This window comes from Scylla paramamosain, chromosome 2 (genome assembly GCF_035594125.1).
Source record: "Scylla paramamosain isolate STU-SP2022 chromosome 2, ASM3559412v1, whole genome shotgun sequence".
In the NCBI taxonomy this organism is placed as follows: domain Eukaryota; kingdom Metazoa; phylum Arthropoda; class Malacostraca; order Decapoda; family Portunidae; genus Scylla; species Scylla paramamosain.
The window spans coordinates 8216062-8231982 of record NC_087152.1 but is presented as its reverse complement, the minus strand read 5'-3'; the positions used below and the strand labels follow the sequence as shown (position 1 = coordinate 8231982).

The 15921-nt window shown below is 41.4% G+C and overlaps 1 protein-coding gene across 2 annotated transcripts; it reads right to left on the bottom strand.

Moving 5' to 3' along the window:
- Window positions 1-896: 896 nt before the first annotated feature.
- On the bottom strand, window positions 897-15064 carry LOC135109611 (paired box protein Pax-9-like). 2 transcript variants are annotated; one of them, XM_064021036.1, is made up of 5 exons: window positions 14557-15064; window positions 3733-3930; window positions 3044-3239; window positions 2554-2849; window positions 897-2442 (listed from the first exon to the last, which is right to left on the bottom strand). In XM_064021036.1, exons 1-5 carry the CDS (start codon window positions 14678-14680, stop codon window positions 2096-2098), a joined length of 1161 nt encoding a protein of 386 aa, XP_063877106.1. In that variant the 5' UTR covers window positions 14681-15064; the 3' UTR covers window positions 897-2095. The 2 variants fall into 2 exon arrangements, with proteins under 2 accessions (XP_063877106.1, XP_063877116.1); XM_064021046.1 differs by having other exon boundaries at window positions 897-2439; window positions 14557-15063.
- Window positions 15065-15921: the final 857 nt, after the last annotated feature.

The window sequence follows — 15921 nt, the reverse complement described above, 5'->3', positions numbered from 1 at the left end:
TTGAGGATATAAATATAATAAACTAGTTTTGCGGCGTCCACGTCAGATCTGCCCGCCACAAAGTACATTCGTACATCCACAGAATGCGATTCTGACACAGGCGCTTTGGGCAACTTTGGAAGAAAAGACTTAAACTCTGTTTCGGAGTTTAGTATGATGCCGTATCCTTAATAAAGAAAAGATAATTAGAACGGCGTTCCAGTTATAAGCTACTGATGATTCTTGGTTAACTGCTGTAGAGGTTCCCATAAGGAATGTCGAATGTAAAAAAGAATTATACTAAAAAGTAAAAGTTTCTTACCGGACACGTGTAGCTTCGGTGGACCATTCCCAATCTGTTATGAAGGCGCGGTAACAGGCTGGCCTGGAGGACATTGCCGCGGCGGACGTGCCTGTTAGCGTCTCACCAGATTTGGAACCCTCTCGTGGAATTCCTCGCTACACACATCCGGCGGATGAGAGCACTTGCGGAGCAGCTTTTGATATTCTTAATTGATTTTTAGTTTCTTCGTTAGCTGTCCATGTTTTGCACGCAGACAAGATTTTTATTATTATTATTATTTTTTTTTTTATTTAATACCATGACTATGAAGTCCTTGATTATAGGGGTAGTGTTTTTCTGTCAAATCCATTGAGTCCGTTAAAGTAAAATATTATAACACTGAAATCCAGCACCGCTCAGTCTCCACGATGATCTAGTAGAGAGAGAGAGAGAGAGAGAGAGAGAGAGAGAGAGAGAGAGAGAGAGAGAGAGAGAGAGAGAGAGAGAGAATTATTCCTTATTTTCTCACTATATCACCTTACCTGCTGTGTTCAAAGTAAATAAACAAAAATAGCATGTGGCGGCTGCATATCTTTCAGTGACATAAGAACAAGAGGAATACTGAGAAAGATCATAGTTGGCACACGTATAATGTACAGGAAAATTACATCAAATTTGATCTTGTTACAATCACCACACACGCCTGATCCTGTGCCCCCGTCCTACCAAGCGATGCCATTGATGACCCTCTTGGTAATTCTTGGTGCGGACACTGCCGATCTTTGCCTCTGGGCCTTGCAGACTTCCACGATTTCTTGAGTCTTCTTTTCTTTCTGTGTAGTGTTGATATTCAGTTGTTACTTATTAGAATGAGCTCACCACTGTCAAAAGAAGCACAAGAAGGTGTAGATTTCGTTGCCTTCCGTCCACTTTCTTAAGAGACTACAGGCCTTGACTCGTTTACTCATTATTTTCCTTTTTTGTGTCTCAGTTCAAGGTGACGCGAAGCAGAGAAGGAAACTTGAAGATCCTGAACTCTATGGCGGCATGTTCTCACCAGTTTGCAGTCGTACTTCACGGGGTTTCTAAGTACAGTGCAGGATACTAATGTCTAGGTATAATTTTTTCGTCACTCCCAATTTTGAGAGTTGTTTTTGTGGCTACCCAGCGTCACAGCGGCCAAAGGTCAGGGCAGGGCGCATGTTCCTTCCAACCCGAATATCTGGGTGTTACAGACACTATTCTCGCCTCTCTGTAAGAACCGGTTCATTCTGTACACAAACCAACTGTAACCTGCAATTGGATATTGTTACTGACTTTCACGTTATGATAAAATCTTCCCAATTTACCTCTAACGATACATACTGCATGTTTCGCCGAGCTGGATTGTGGACCAGGAGGCCAGACTGACGTGACACACACACACAGAGTGGCGGTGGCATAAATAAAGGAGCGTGTCACCCGCCCGGCTTTTGGCGGTCTGCCCTGCTGACTCTTGCAGTGCTTGACTTCCTGCCGCACGTCTTGCCCGTGTGTGTGTGTGTGTGTGTGTGTGTGTGTGTTATAGGGCCATTTTTTAATTATCAATGTGTCATATATAAACTGTTTTCACATTTACAGCAACACTCATCACTGCTCCTCATTGCTAAGTCAAGCTTTGTTCTGGTTTCATTACTCTGCGTCAGTTTAAGATAACGGCAAGAGCGAGGCACTGTCACGTGCTTCAAAGGCCGCGAGGGATCGGCCATGGACACTCGATAATGTGATGCAAAAATGTTGCGATGTCGAGAATGTATATTGCGGTGAAGGCACCGCGGCGCGTCTCAAGGAATCCTACCGAGTGAGGTTGTACGGGTGATAGCGAGGGTAGCGCCATCCCGGCACTGCTAGCGCCACCAGGGATCCAGCTTCGTGGGCGGCGGCGGCGTGGGAAGGGTTTGTGGACGTGGGGTGTGCCGGGCTGGTCTCTGAGTGACCCTGATGGACGGAGGTGGGTGGCGGTGAAGACAGCAGACGAGACTCGACACTAAAACTTATTTTGCTCTTGTTGGTCGTAGTGGATGTGGACGACGAGGTGGGTGACGCGGGAGTGGGCGGTGCGGAAGAAGCTGTAGGCGGCCTGTCGTCCCCACAGTCACTAGCTGAACTCTCGCCCCGAGGTTTACTACAGTCCACGTCTTCTGTAACAGAGGAGGAACAAAATGTGTAAACTAGCACCATAGGCTGACGTCTGCTGTTTTCGTGTTGTTAAAGGAACAATATTAGACCACACCCTGGATATGAACACGCACCTGGTCTGTGTTCATGGTGCGTCTGGCCCGCCATCGGCAGGCTCAGCTTCTCGGCGTGCACTCGGTGAAGGCCCAGGGCGGCGTGTGCGGCAGCCGAGGAAGTGTAGGCTGCAGGAAGAGCCGCGTGTGGCACACTTGCTCCACCCCAGATGGGGGATGACGCAGCCGCAGCGGCAGCAGCAGCAGCAGCAGCAGGATTTGACCACGCCATGCCTCCCGCTGCAGCGTAAGGGTTGTACAGACCATACCCCGCGGCACGGGCAAAATCAGCGGCCGCCCTTTCCGCAGCGCGATTTCTAAAATAGAATAAAAATAACATAATAAAATAATTGGTATGTAAAATGGAATAGTCATGTAAACATGAATGAAAACAATACTGAAAGCACGAAAGGAACAACAGTATTGAGCCACAAGGTCACGACAACCATCACTATAACGCTGTGATTCATTCTCTCACACTCCTCTCCCTCAACGCGCGCCTCTTCCTTACCTGAGAATCCTGTTGATGGAGGAGACTGAAGGTGCCGTGGAGTTCGTACAGACGCTCTCCGAGATGAGCTTCTCGCGGATCTCCCAGGCGAAGATCGTTGGGTTCTCCCGCTTATACTGCTCGATCTTGTTCACCACCTGCGGCGTGGCCACCTTGGGCTTGGAGCCGCCGATCATTCCCGGCGGCCTGATGGTGCCTGCAGGCACAGAGAGGGCGTTCTAAGTTGTGTTCCTTCAGCAATGAAGGTGAAGCTGTTGAAACTTAGTTTCATGGTAAACACAGGAGCCAAAAATACGAGTAATTTTGTTCATGTCACTGTAATACACTGTAGCCAATGTCACATGTGATAGTCCAGGTGTTCACAGCAATATGTAAATATGAACAGGTAAGTAACTCAAATCTCCTAATTATCTCAACATTATTAGTTGCTGGCACTCTGAGTATATGTTGTGTATTACTTTTAATGCACACTTTAATGATAATGTGGTTGTGCTTTTGAATATTCATAGCCTTTGGAGTAATTTTAATCTTTTTTGTTGTTTAAAATCCGTCACTAAATTCAAGAATGTGCGGTGATTGTTTGTGCTGGAATTCAGCCACGTCATTAATTATCAAAGAATAACTTTTGTGTGGAATGTAGATAAACCAAACGTGATGAGAATCAAGTGGCACACGGAGCGGGCACTCACCTAGCAGCTTGGCCATGGCGGCGGTGTGCTGGGACAGGACGTGCTGCGCCAGGTCATAGTGTCGCGCGGCAGCGGCCGCCGCGGCTGCGTTGGGAGGAGGATACCGCAGACCTTCCATGGGCGCTGCCCCAGCGGTCGCCACCCCTGTCTGTGGCTGCAGCACTAGCGGGCGGGCGGGGCTGTACATGTCGCGACTCCCTGGGTGAGAGAGATGCTTTCGTTACTTGGAGGCTCCCCAGGGCTGCGCCTTCCGCCACCAGGCCACAATTTGGATGTAACAATGATAACATTGTTAATAATGATTGAAATAACAACAACAACAACAACAACAACAACAACAACAACAACAATAATAATAATAATAGTAATAATAATAATAATAATAATAATAATAATAATAATAATAATAATAATAATAATAAAAAGGTATCATTACCACAACCACCACCACCACCAACAACAACAACAGTCTTTGTAGCTGTAGCAATAGTAATAATAGTAGAAGGTGGAGGAAGAGGAAGAGGAGACTATCATTCCTCGGTGTTGCCTTCACCCACTATTACATGGAGCACTACCTGCATTACGCGGCTGTGATCCCAAAACATGGGGTGGATCTGTAACTAGGAGGGGAGGGAAGAGGAATGGAGGAAGGGAGGGAGGGAAGGGGACGAGCAAGCATGGAGGGAAAACAAGCTTGTGGAGGAAGTGAAGGAGGGACCGAGAAAAGATAAACTCAAAAAAAGCAATTCAAGTAAGTCCCTCAACTCCTCCTCCTCACCTTCCCCCATCTCACACACACACACACACACACGCACACACACACACACACACACACACACACACACACACACACACACACACACACACACACACACACACACACACACACACCTCACATAACAAATAAATATATAAAACTAAAGTATCCATAAAGTTAGTAACAATAATAATAATAGCAAAAACAAAAACAACAACAACAACAACAGCAACAACAACAACAGCAACAACAACAACATCTTGATTATTTTGCACTTACTAAAACTGACACAAACTCTCAAGAGACACGAAAACACAGTCTCTTAAAACAACAAAACAAAACAAAACATTTCATTTCATCCTTCGAAAACCCAGATGACATAATCTCGTACTTCTCGCGGCTAATTTCACGTGCAACCACAAAATCAAATAGCACAAGCCCGGTATTCAATAAGCACTCAGACCCTACCGTCATTTCCCTCTTCTGCACCCCGCGCTGAGGAGTCTATTAAGCAGACATAATGCGAACTAATGCATGTAATACCGACCACTCCATGATCACCATATCCGTTGCCGTGATGGGAAGTTGCGGCGGAGGGGTGACTCTCTCTCCCCTTCCTCGTGCCCTTCCTGCCAGTACCATATCACTGTTGCGCAAGGTGTTAAGTATCATAGGTAAACCACTGATATCGAGGTATGTGTCTTGCTCCTAGTGGCGTAGATAGTGGCATGGGATGGTATTATTGCTAGCTAGTGTTGTTTTGTTCTTAGTGGTATAAGTGGTGGCCTGGGATGTAGTTACTGTTTGCTAGTGTGCCTCCTCGTCTGGCTTCTTTTCCTCATACCTGTTTAGTGAGGACCGAATGGGAGGGAGGACAGTTTACAACTAGAGGGGATAGAGGCTGTATGGCTTTATCTCAGGGCTTCGAAATGATCCAAGTAGTGAAAAGAAGATGTGGGAAGACAAGTGATGATGATGATATTAACAGCAACGGCAACAATACTACTACCAGCAATATCAACGATACCAATGATAGTAATTACGTATAAGAATAATAACAATAAATTTCCTCAATTATAGATTCATACAGAAGATAAAACAGAGGCGTGCAAATATAGCTGATCAGTAGGAAGGTATATTATTGTTGCAAGGTCAAAGGCCCTCGCCTTATATCTGGCTTCTTTTCTTTACTTGAGAAAAAAAAAAAAAAAAAAAAAAAAAAAAAAAAAATATATATATATATATATATATATATATATATATATATATATATATATATATATATATATATATATATATATATATATATATATATATATATATATGACTGAAGTGTGAAAGGAGACAAGCCCAGAGCGTCTCCACCCAGTCGGAAAATAATTACAATAATTTTGGTAATAATAACATGAAAATCACAAGGAGACAATAAAGTGGATTGATCATTTGCTTTCATTGTACCACGGAAACAGATTGAATTCACTTACCAAGAGATTATTAATAGCACCGAGAGTGTTCGAAAGATGTTGGTAACTTGATCTAATGTATTACGCGCGTATACCATCGTTGTCGTGACTTGGCAGTGCTATAGTGTGTATTAAACAGTTCCAGTTAATATCACAAAGTCTAGTAGATCTTATCCATGGAATAGAAATTCATATCGAACTCTAGATGAAGACACAGGAAAGAAAGTTGTGGTGGTGTGGCAATGTGAAGAGGCAAATGTCTGGAGAACAGTGAAGGTAAATTTATAGTGCAGGAGACGAAACGTGAGAGCAAAACAGAGACAGAAGTACCTGAGAGAGAAGGAGAGAGAAAAAAAAAAGCTATATGAGGACGATGTGTGACCGGGACTGGTGGTAGAGAGCTTCCAAAAACAGATGTGAGAAAAGATGTCTAGGGAAAGAAGAATCGAACTGAAATTTTTAAATGAAATAATGAACCGCCTTATATTAAGTGCTCTGCAAAAGACTAAGAAAATAAGATTTTGGGGAGTAGTTGCCGGATATTGCTTTTTCTTGTCTGAGACATTCTGCAGAATATGACATCACTATCTTGAACAACTTTACGTGGATCGGTCGATATTTGTAACACGATCTGGCAACAAAGGACTCAGTCAGTTTATGTGACGAGCATATTTTCTCGCTATCTTTTTTTTATTATTATTTTATGTAGGAAGGGCTTTGACCAGGGCAACAAAAACTGGCGAAAAATAACAATAAAAATTCTAAATATGCCAGCCCCTAAAGAAGGCAGTTTGTAAGTCAGTTTAAAATTGTGTGGAGTGTCTTGAAACCTTTAAACTGAGCCTTATACACAGCTTACTGAAACGCCCGAGGAACACTCTGAGACCAACGTATACTACGAAAAATTACATCAATGAAAAATGAGCAGGGGGAAGAGTAGGTGAGCAAGGCTTGTAATAATTAGTAACCCCCTCTCCCCCTCTCTCTCTCGAGCAAGGCTTGTTATAATTATCTACTCCCCCTTTCCCCACCTCTCTCTCTCTCTCTCTCTCTCTCTCTCTCTGGCAGACAAACACTCCAGTTCCGAAGCATCCTCGAGAGCGTCATGGTTAGACCAAAACTTAATTAATACACTAACCACATGGTTACTTCACATATGTAACTCTCCCTCCCTCTAAGTTACCAAGCAGCCCTGAGGAATGTTCAAGGCTACAAATAATCCAGAAGGCGACGTTTCCTCACGAAAATATTGAGGATAATTTGAATATCAGAGGGAGTGAAGATAGTTTTTTTCTTAATTCAGCTTTCTGTTCGTGCGAATTAAGAACCTCCTTAGTCCAATTTCCTTCATCGTAACATAAAGCTACATGGGGCAAACTTCAAGCTACCGTCCACCTAACTTAAGCTCTTTCCATCTTTCTGCAAGCTCCTTCCATCTTACTCCAAGTTCCGTCCACCTAACAACAATTTCCTTCATCCTAACTGCAAGCTTTTTCGTCCTAACTCCATGTTCCTTCCTTCTCATTCTAATCTCCTTCACCCTTACTTCAAGCTCCCTCCTTGTAACTCCAGGCATTTTCCTGCTAAATAAGGAACATTCCACTCATTCAAGATTTTGGGGGAATGTTCACAGTTACCTTTACTCGATGATGATCAGACAGTCACGTAAGTCTGAATAGTTAGGAAATGAACGCGAAAATTAGTTTGGTTAAGATTTGTGAATAATGATTAGTGTGTACCTCTTCTTACTTCACCATAGCCTCTCTACATGCACACTGCGCTTTTCCCTTTCCCAGAACTTTGCTTCCTTCACTGAAAACGACACTGTTACTCGGGTTATAATCCCAAGTTTTATTCTCATTCCCGAAATCATGGCTCACCTTCAGTTTGTGGGTTAGGCACTTTTGCAGAGTCTCCAGAAATGCAAATATCGATTTACTTGAATACCATAAAGATGTTCCTAAGGAGGATCATATGAGGGTGCCTAAATTACGCTGAATCACACCATACACGGACCCTTAGTCTTATTGGTCGTGGTGTCCCTTAGGCTTTAGTATCGTCAATAGAACAGGAGTCAAGTATAATCCACATAAACACTCATGCCATAGCTCAAGGAGGGTAAAGTTGCCTCAAACACGGCGTCATAAGCATCCCCAGTATATATTGTACAGTCTGTACCTATTTTGTATATAAATAAGATTGCCAGGAAGTACTCCTCCTCGTGAAAAGAATTCAGGAGCACGTCGTCTACTCATGTATAGTGAACGTACGCACGTAACATTTATGCCACAGATGATCATAATGGAACTCTTTATCTTGTTACACAGGGGAAGGGTTTTAGAAGCTGCTTCGTTTGCTAACATGGGATATAGATATAGTCAACACCTCCATTCCACACATTCACTTCTCTTTCTCAAATAAGAGTGGGAAAACAACGTCAGAAATTACAGCTGTTATTAAGAAATAGTTGGGACTTGCATACGTACGTAATAGTATCAAGAAAAACTTGGCATTGCAAAGACTTGTAGCGATTTTTCAAGATCCACTATTCGACTGTATCTCAGCGACGTATCATAGATATCATGAGACACCGTTCCTTCGGTGGTGATAGGATTAGAATTGCATGGTGCTTGTCCCCTCATGCAATTTTCTTCTCCCTGATAACCTATTCTAAGAACACAAATGGGAGCTCTCCTTGGCATCAATACATTGGTGGCCTAGTCATGTCTAGCACAACGCAGCAACAACTAGTGTCGTGGCTTCAAGCATCGTGGGATTTGTTTTTGCTCGCATCACTTTGAGTAAAACATACAAGTCCATCCCTTGAGTAAATAATCAAAACTCAGCCTTGTATTTACCACTAGCACCGCACCGTCATCCAGTTACCATATGAAGTAAAGGTGAACCCAAACCTTGAAAAACAGCATCTGCATGAAAATAGGAACTCAACCCAATATTTACTACTAGTAATACACCGTCATCAGGTTACCATACCCATATTGCAGTTGAAGCTAATGATGGTGAACCCAGAGACACAGCAAAATATTCACATTGCTGGCCCCATTAATTTCTGCCATTCAAAACCTACCGAAGATCCTTATTTCTCTTTACTTGTAGTTTTGTAATGATATTCTTGTGTAAGTATGGTATTAAAAGCTGAATAACATCCTAGACTCATTTCCACTCTTTTGTCTTCCCCTCAAATGTAAGCACTCTGATCTGTTAAGAATTTACCTATTAACAGTGTAAGGTGACAGTCAACAGATGAAAGGACTTAATGAAAGAAATTAGGCAAATCACTAAACGCTCTTGAAATAAGTGCAGATTGTTTGACTTTTATAGCCATTAGTGTGTACATTTACGTACGTATCGCTATTAACTACACCCGTGGCCCCTCCTGACCGCCGCCCTCACGCCACCTGTTGCCTGCTGCCACTTCTATTTTCTCTGGTGCTCACGAATACCAGTGACATTATGGTTGTCATCAACAGCAATAGTGATGAATGAGGACGATGGTGATAATAGTGGTAATTGTAATATTGATAATGATAGTAACGATGATGATGATGATAAATATGATAACAACAACAACAACAACAACAATAATAATAATAATAATAATAATAATAATAATAATAATAATAATAATGATAACAATAATATGCTAGTAATGATAATAATAATGATTATCATTATTGTTATTGTAATAATAATCATAAGTTATCACTAAAATCATTATTTCTACCAAAAAGATCTTATATCATCATTGCTATTATCATAATCATGGTCATTGTTATAATAAAATTAACATTGCATTTTATTATTATTATTATTATTATTATTATTATTATGAATAGTAGTATTAGTAGTAGTAGTATCAACATTATTATTATTGTTATTATCAATATTATATAGAATTAACATTACATTATTGTTATTATTATTATTTTTATTATCATTATCCTTATTATTATCATTACTACTATTAATACAAATAATAATTATTATTATTTTTATCAATGAAAGTACCAGTCATAGCAATGAAAAGCTTTTAATCCCTCCATATTTTGTATCTAGTTTGAATGTCTATCGGGTGTTCTCTTTCCTGTCCCAACGAGTCGAGCTGCTACTACTACTACTACTACTACTACTACTACTACTACTACTACTACTACTACTAATGTCTACACGTTCAACGTGTAGACCCTCCCCATGCTTACTATTTTTCTGCTAACTGGGGAAATGATCACAAGAGGAAGTGAGCCGCACCGACAGATGTATCAGGGAGGAAGAAAACGAGCAGCACTTTCTGCAGATAATCATGGATGTTCTTTTAGCATTACCACGCCATTTGCAAATTATCGTCGTTGCAGTTAGTTTACTCTGCAGTGGAACCTCGTAAAGACGTTTAAACTGCATGAAAATAGAGGTGCGTGTACTGAGACTATTTGTAACTCTAAAAAAAAAGGGGGGAAGGGGGGGATGACTAGATTACACGTAATGCTCTTAACACATTTAATTCTTTCATCGCAGTATATTCATATTTTTTATTTATTTTTTTTTAATGTTGTAATTGTAGCTTCACAAGTCTCTCTTGCTGGCTGGTGTCCACGATACTTTCCAGAGCACAAAATGGCAGAAAGGTCAAAACGTAATGAATAAACATTGCAGGAATTGAAGAAGAAATCGAAAGACTTTAAAGTTGCAGTCCGTCCATTTTGTAAGTCAGTGTGTGAGAACCAAAACAAGGGTGACTAAGAGGGATTTGTTGTCACATGTCTGTTGACTTCACTCTATCATATCCATCACCTTAACGCATTCTTCTCACCTTGCTGTTCTTGGGAATTTAGATATTACAGCTACACACAAAGACCCACATACCAACTTAGGATGCATAAAGCCTGCAAGACACAATTTAAAGAGAATGATATTGCAACTTTCTTCTCTCTTTCTTACCTATAATTTTTCACACAGCTTTTACTTAAAATCTTGAACTACTTCTCTTAGAACACTGTACTTGTTTACTCCCAGTGGAACCTTCTTTCATTCTGAGAGTTGTTCGCCGCTCTAGAACACTTTTTACTCTCTTTAAAAGTAATGCAAACAAATGATAACACATGTTGGATTCCACCTTGAAACATTAATAACACATACATCTTCCCATGAATAAGTGACAGTCATGCAGGCCTGAGCGGCGGGGACAGCAGCGGAGGGGTGTTGAAGGCCTGAGTCACATCGAAGTTCTACACATCCACCCAGCGGCCCTTGTCATGATATACCTCGGCTAACCGAACCAACTATAACTTATATATGTCCGGCTGGCAGTCATTGATAGAGCCTGACATCAATGTAACACTCACAAATATAATATTTAGCAATACCAAGACTGAAGAATGAATGGAAACAGCCTTTTTGCTGCTGGCACGACTGTATGATGACTGTTACTTCATTTGGGTGCCTGTACACTATTTTACTGAGCGAAAACAGAAATACAGGCACTAAAAAATACAAATACTTGATTATTCAAGTGATATGACTCGAAACTATTCCCAAAAGTTGCTCCAGACAGATTCATGAGCTGAGAAGAGAACATTACAGTTGAAGGTGTCACGGTTTCAAGAGCAACATGCGTGTCCACACAAGCGCACAGTGTTTCTGAAGCTCATGAGAGGAAGTTTAATGCCACATATGTAAGATGACAAGTCCGTAAGTTTGACGCAGAGGTGTTCGTGAGCCTTCAGTCCGGATTCCACCAATCGAAAATTCCTTCTTGAAAATTTAACAAAAAAAATCCACTTAACTAACCATATATAATATAATTTTTGTCACGAAGGAGGGGCAGTTACTTGGGTGGAAGCTTGTGGTTGGAATGTTGGTGGGGGAAATTTACTTTGCGGGGAAACTTATGGTACACGGTTGGGTTTAACACGTCAGGCACTGCCAAGCACCTGCTGACTTCCGTCCAAGGTGACTCAAGGCCATTGTTATTGACCCGATGCTAGCGACGAATTTTTCAGCGGAACTAACGAGGTGGCGAGCAAAAGACTTCCGACAGACGAGGGACGGTGTTCACGTGACGCGAGAAACAGTTGGTGTCGGAACTTTGCGTGGGTAGTCATGAGGATGTCAACTTTTATTTTAACAAAATTACAAGGAAGATTAACTGTACACCTTGACATATTATTAGTAGTAATATTCTAGAATTTTTAGATGTCGAATATACTTGCATCGTTGGTTAGAAAAATTAGGTGTATTTCTACTTAAAGTATTCTTAGCTCAAAATATCGTATAGTTGTAAGAGACACATTTCTTAAAACAAATGATCGATGTATATTCGACATTTATAAGTTTTAGAACATTACTCATACCAGTATGTCAATGAATACACAGTTAACCTTCATTGCAATTTAGCTGGAATGAAAGGTGTTTTCCTCACGAGTACCCTTGATCAGAAAATAAATGAGGTTAATGGCGTCATAAATAACTAAAAAAAAAAAAAAAAGCCTCACATACGTATATACCACATACGCGTTCATTCAGTGTTTTGGTGAACACTGATGTTGGAAAGAACCAGTTCCACACAGCGTTTTGCCTTCTGCACGTCGCACACTCAGATTAACACTGCCTCTGCTACCTCCTGCCTGGTGTATGAAGCAATCTCTGCCTTCAGTATACAACAACGTGGTGAGCAAATGGTATGCGAATCTTAACTCTGAGATAAATAAAAAAAAAAAAGTGCTGAAAACCCAATCTCGTGCAAGCAAATTATTTCCTTCAAGTACTATTATTCTGTTAGAGATACCCACTATAATCCTATATGGAGTTTCGGGTAATCTTTGTTCAGTATATTGATAGGTCAAATTATCGATTCCTCACCCGATGCTCTCTCAAACACACACACACACACACACACACAGACAATTATTTTCATGGGGAATGTATTATGCACAAGCAGCCAGCCAATATATTTCCACTTAAAATATTCTTAGTACTGAATCTTATAAGGAACAATTTTTATTTATTTTTTTTTGCAAAACGGGATACGTTACTTGGCCCCTATTGTCCAGCCAAGATGTAATTCCTCTGACCGCAATTATTGTAAACGCAGCATAAACCTCGGGGAGATATTTTCACACTGTCTGAACAAATAACTGCACCGACCACACACTTCCGCACCGGGCGTCGATGTGTTCCGGGTAGCACACCTGGGCGAGGAACACAACCCGAATTCTGAAAGGCTTTGCTCTCTCACCACGACTATTTTTGAATGCAACACAGATGATTAACCGAGTTCTTAAGAGTGTTAATAATGTATAGATTTTGTTAATCTGTCACTAGAATAGTAAAAAAAAAAAAAGTTAAAAACTCGTGTTTATATATATATATATATATATATATATATATATATATATATATATATATATATATATATATATATATATATATATATATATATATATATATATATATATATATATATATATATATATAGAGTGGAGGCGCAGCGCAGAAGTGTTTCAGACTATTGTAGCTCGACTGACGGGGCGATCAAGGCTGGTGCAAATTTCCACTTGCTCCCTTATATACATACATCTCTTCCTCTCTTTACGTTTTAACGGACCATTCAGAAGAGCTAGGCTTTCTCGTAAAATTATAGGATATAGGTCCGTCGTTTGGGTGTTTTAGCTTTAAATGTTTAACAGCAATCTGGGGAAACTCTTGGAGTTTTCACGATTATTTTTGCATTTTTAGTAGTAGTTTAACAAGGATTCTGGATCATTTATTGTAGAAACACACATAAGAACAGAATTACTCATCTATCTGGCTTTTGAAAATGGCCATGATGAGAGAACAAAGCGTTTAACAATGCAGGGCAGTGCTGGAGTACGTAAGTGAGGAACCTATGAGTGAGACGACTAGAGTGCGAAGAAAGATTACCATTTTACACGAAAATCCTACTCTTCTATTGACTTCACCAAAGGCTCCTCTCAGTCATGACTACAGTGCTACTCTAGCATATTGATCAGCGAGGTGCCAGCAGCCAGCAGCCACAGCGCCGATCCCAGCTGCGGAGGGAGCAGGCTATCGATCCAGCGGCTGTTTCTTATTTTGATATGATTGAAATAAAACAACATTAAGGTCGTCGTCCCGCTACGGCAACAACACAGATATCTCAGAAACAGTATTTTTTTATGCGTTCAATTTTGATGAGCTTCAGTTGCCAGCGATGTGGTATTACACGACAAAATCTGCGGTAATTTTACAGTAATAATTCCCATTCCTGTGCTACAAATAGAGACCTGAAAGATGAATGTAATACTGCTCACTGTCGGGATAGAAGTCAACGGAAAGCGTGGAGTAAGAAGACAGTATGAAGGATAAGCCAGATCTTAACTGTTATGCTTTCCGAAACACATTTTTCATATCCCAGTTCCAATTTGAAGTATTGTCACTCCTACATCAATTTTTACTGAAATAAGTCATTTTGTTGATAAAAATGTGTTACTGAAAGGGCTGTCAAAGTTTCAGTGGAGCAAGATCCGCGTGTTTTGTTCACTGTATTCCATCCTTTCTTCCTCTAGATATAACAAGAATAATTCTCACCTGGTGCGTAGTACGGGAGGGCAGGGGGCAGCGCTGTCATGGCGGGGGGCTCCCTGGTGATCGAGGAAGAGGACGAGGGCACGGTGAAGGCTGTTGGCTGGCCGCTGATGTTGGGGATGAGCATGGAGCAGGTGGCGGTAGGCACCTTATGCAGGTGAGCTTCACAAACAAGTTAGAAGGTAGAGGTGGGGGTTCCCGGGACCTACTGGGCTGTCATCGGCGTGGTGTGGATCATTACTTGACGCCTCGTTGGTGTTGTCGGTGATGAGGACACAGTAAGGCGTCAAAATCAACTAAACACTGATTAGCGTCCTTGACACCTTTGTGGCCAGTCTTGTTGGGAAACGCCAATAATTACGCAAACATACCGTTGAGACGCACTCGATCAATAGACTCACACGAGACGCACTGGTTGGCAGGAACGAGAGGCACACCCAGCGCAGCGACTCCGCACGCACCTGCGACTAACTAGTGACTACACCTGCGCTCATTCGCAAAATATACACTGACTACCTAACCTGACTACCTCCGCCACCTGCTGTTCCTATGGCTCATCGCGCCACGTTAAGACAAAGGGATACTCGATCTTATTGGTTTCATGAGACAGGTAGAACAGAAGCACAGACCTCATTGGCTGTGGGGAGGAGCCATCACCTGTGACTCGGTGAGCGGTGATAGGCGGAGAGGGCCGAGGGGGCGGGCCCATGGCGGGCGGGAGCAGCGAAGCGGAAGTGTCAGGTGAGGAAGGGGCGGAGTCACACTCTGGCGGGAAATGAACAAAGTTAAATCTGGAGTGATGTGTCCTGGAGTGATGAGTAAGTCACCTGCGTGGTCGCGCGCGGCTGCACCTCCCTCACCGCGACAGGAGGCGTGTCGCGCGGCTCCCATCTGGATATATCACACCTGTAGGCGTGACCTTTGGTGCCTGCGTGGGATCTGTTCATGTGATGACTCTCATAATCTTAAACTTTAGTTTTTACTGTATAGAGTTGGGATTTTTTTTTTTTTTTGTTATCAAACAGACAATTGTTTACGTTTAATATAACATTTATGTAGTAATTACAGGTTTGAGTGAAGCTATGTCTGGAAACTCCTCTTCTCTTTCTAACAACTGCACAAAAAGTTTTTATGAAAATGAACACAATGTAAATTTTTAACCCTTTTTTTTTTTTGTCAGTGATAGAGGAAAGCTCTTGAGCTGCAAAAGGAGCAAGGCGAGACGCGAGAAAACTTGAATAAAAATTTTAAATTTTGCCATTCATATCCATAGAAAAGCGAGACTGGGTATGCATGAAAGTGATGACAGTGATAGTAAGTGTAATAGTAATATTGATAGTAATAATAATAATAATAATTATAATAATA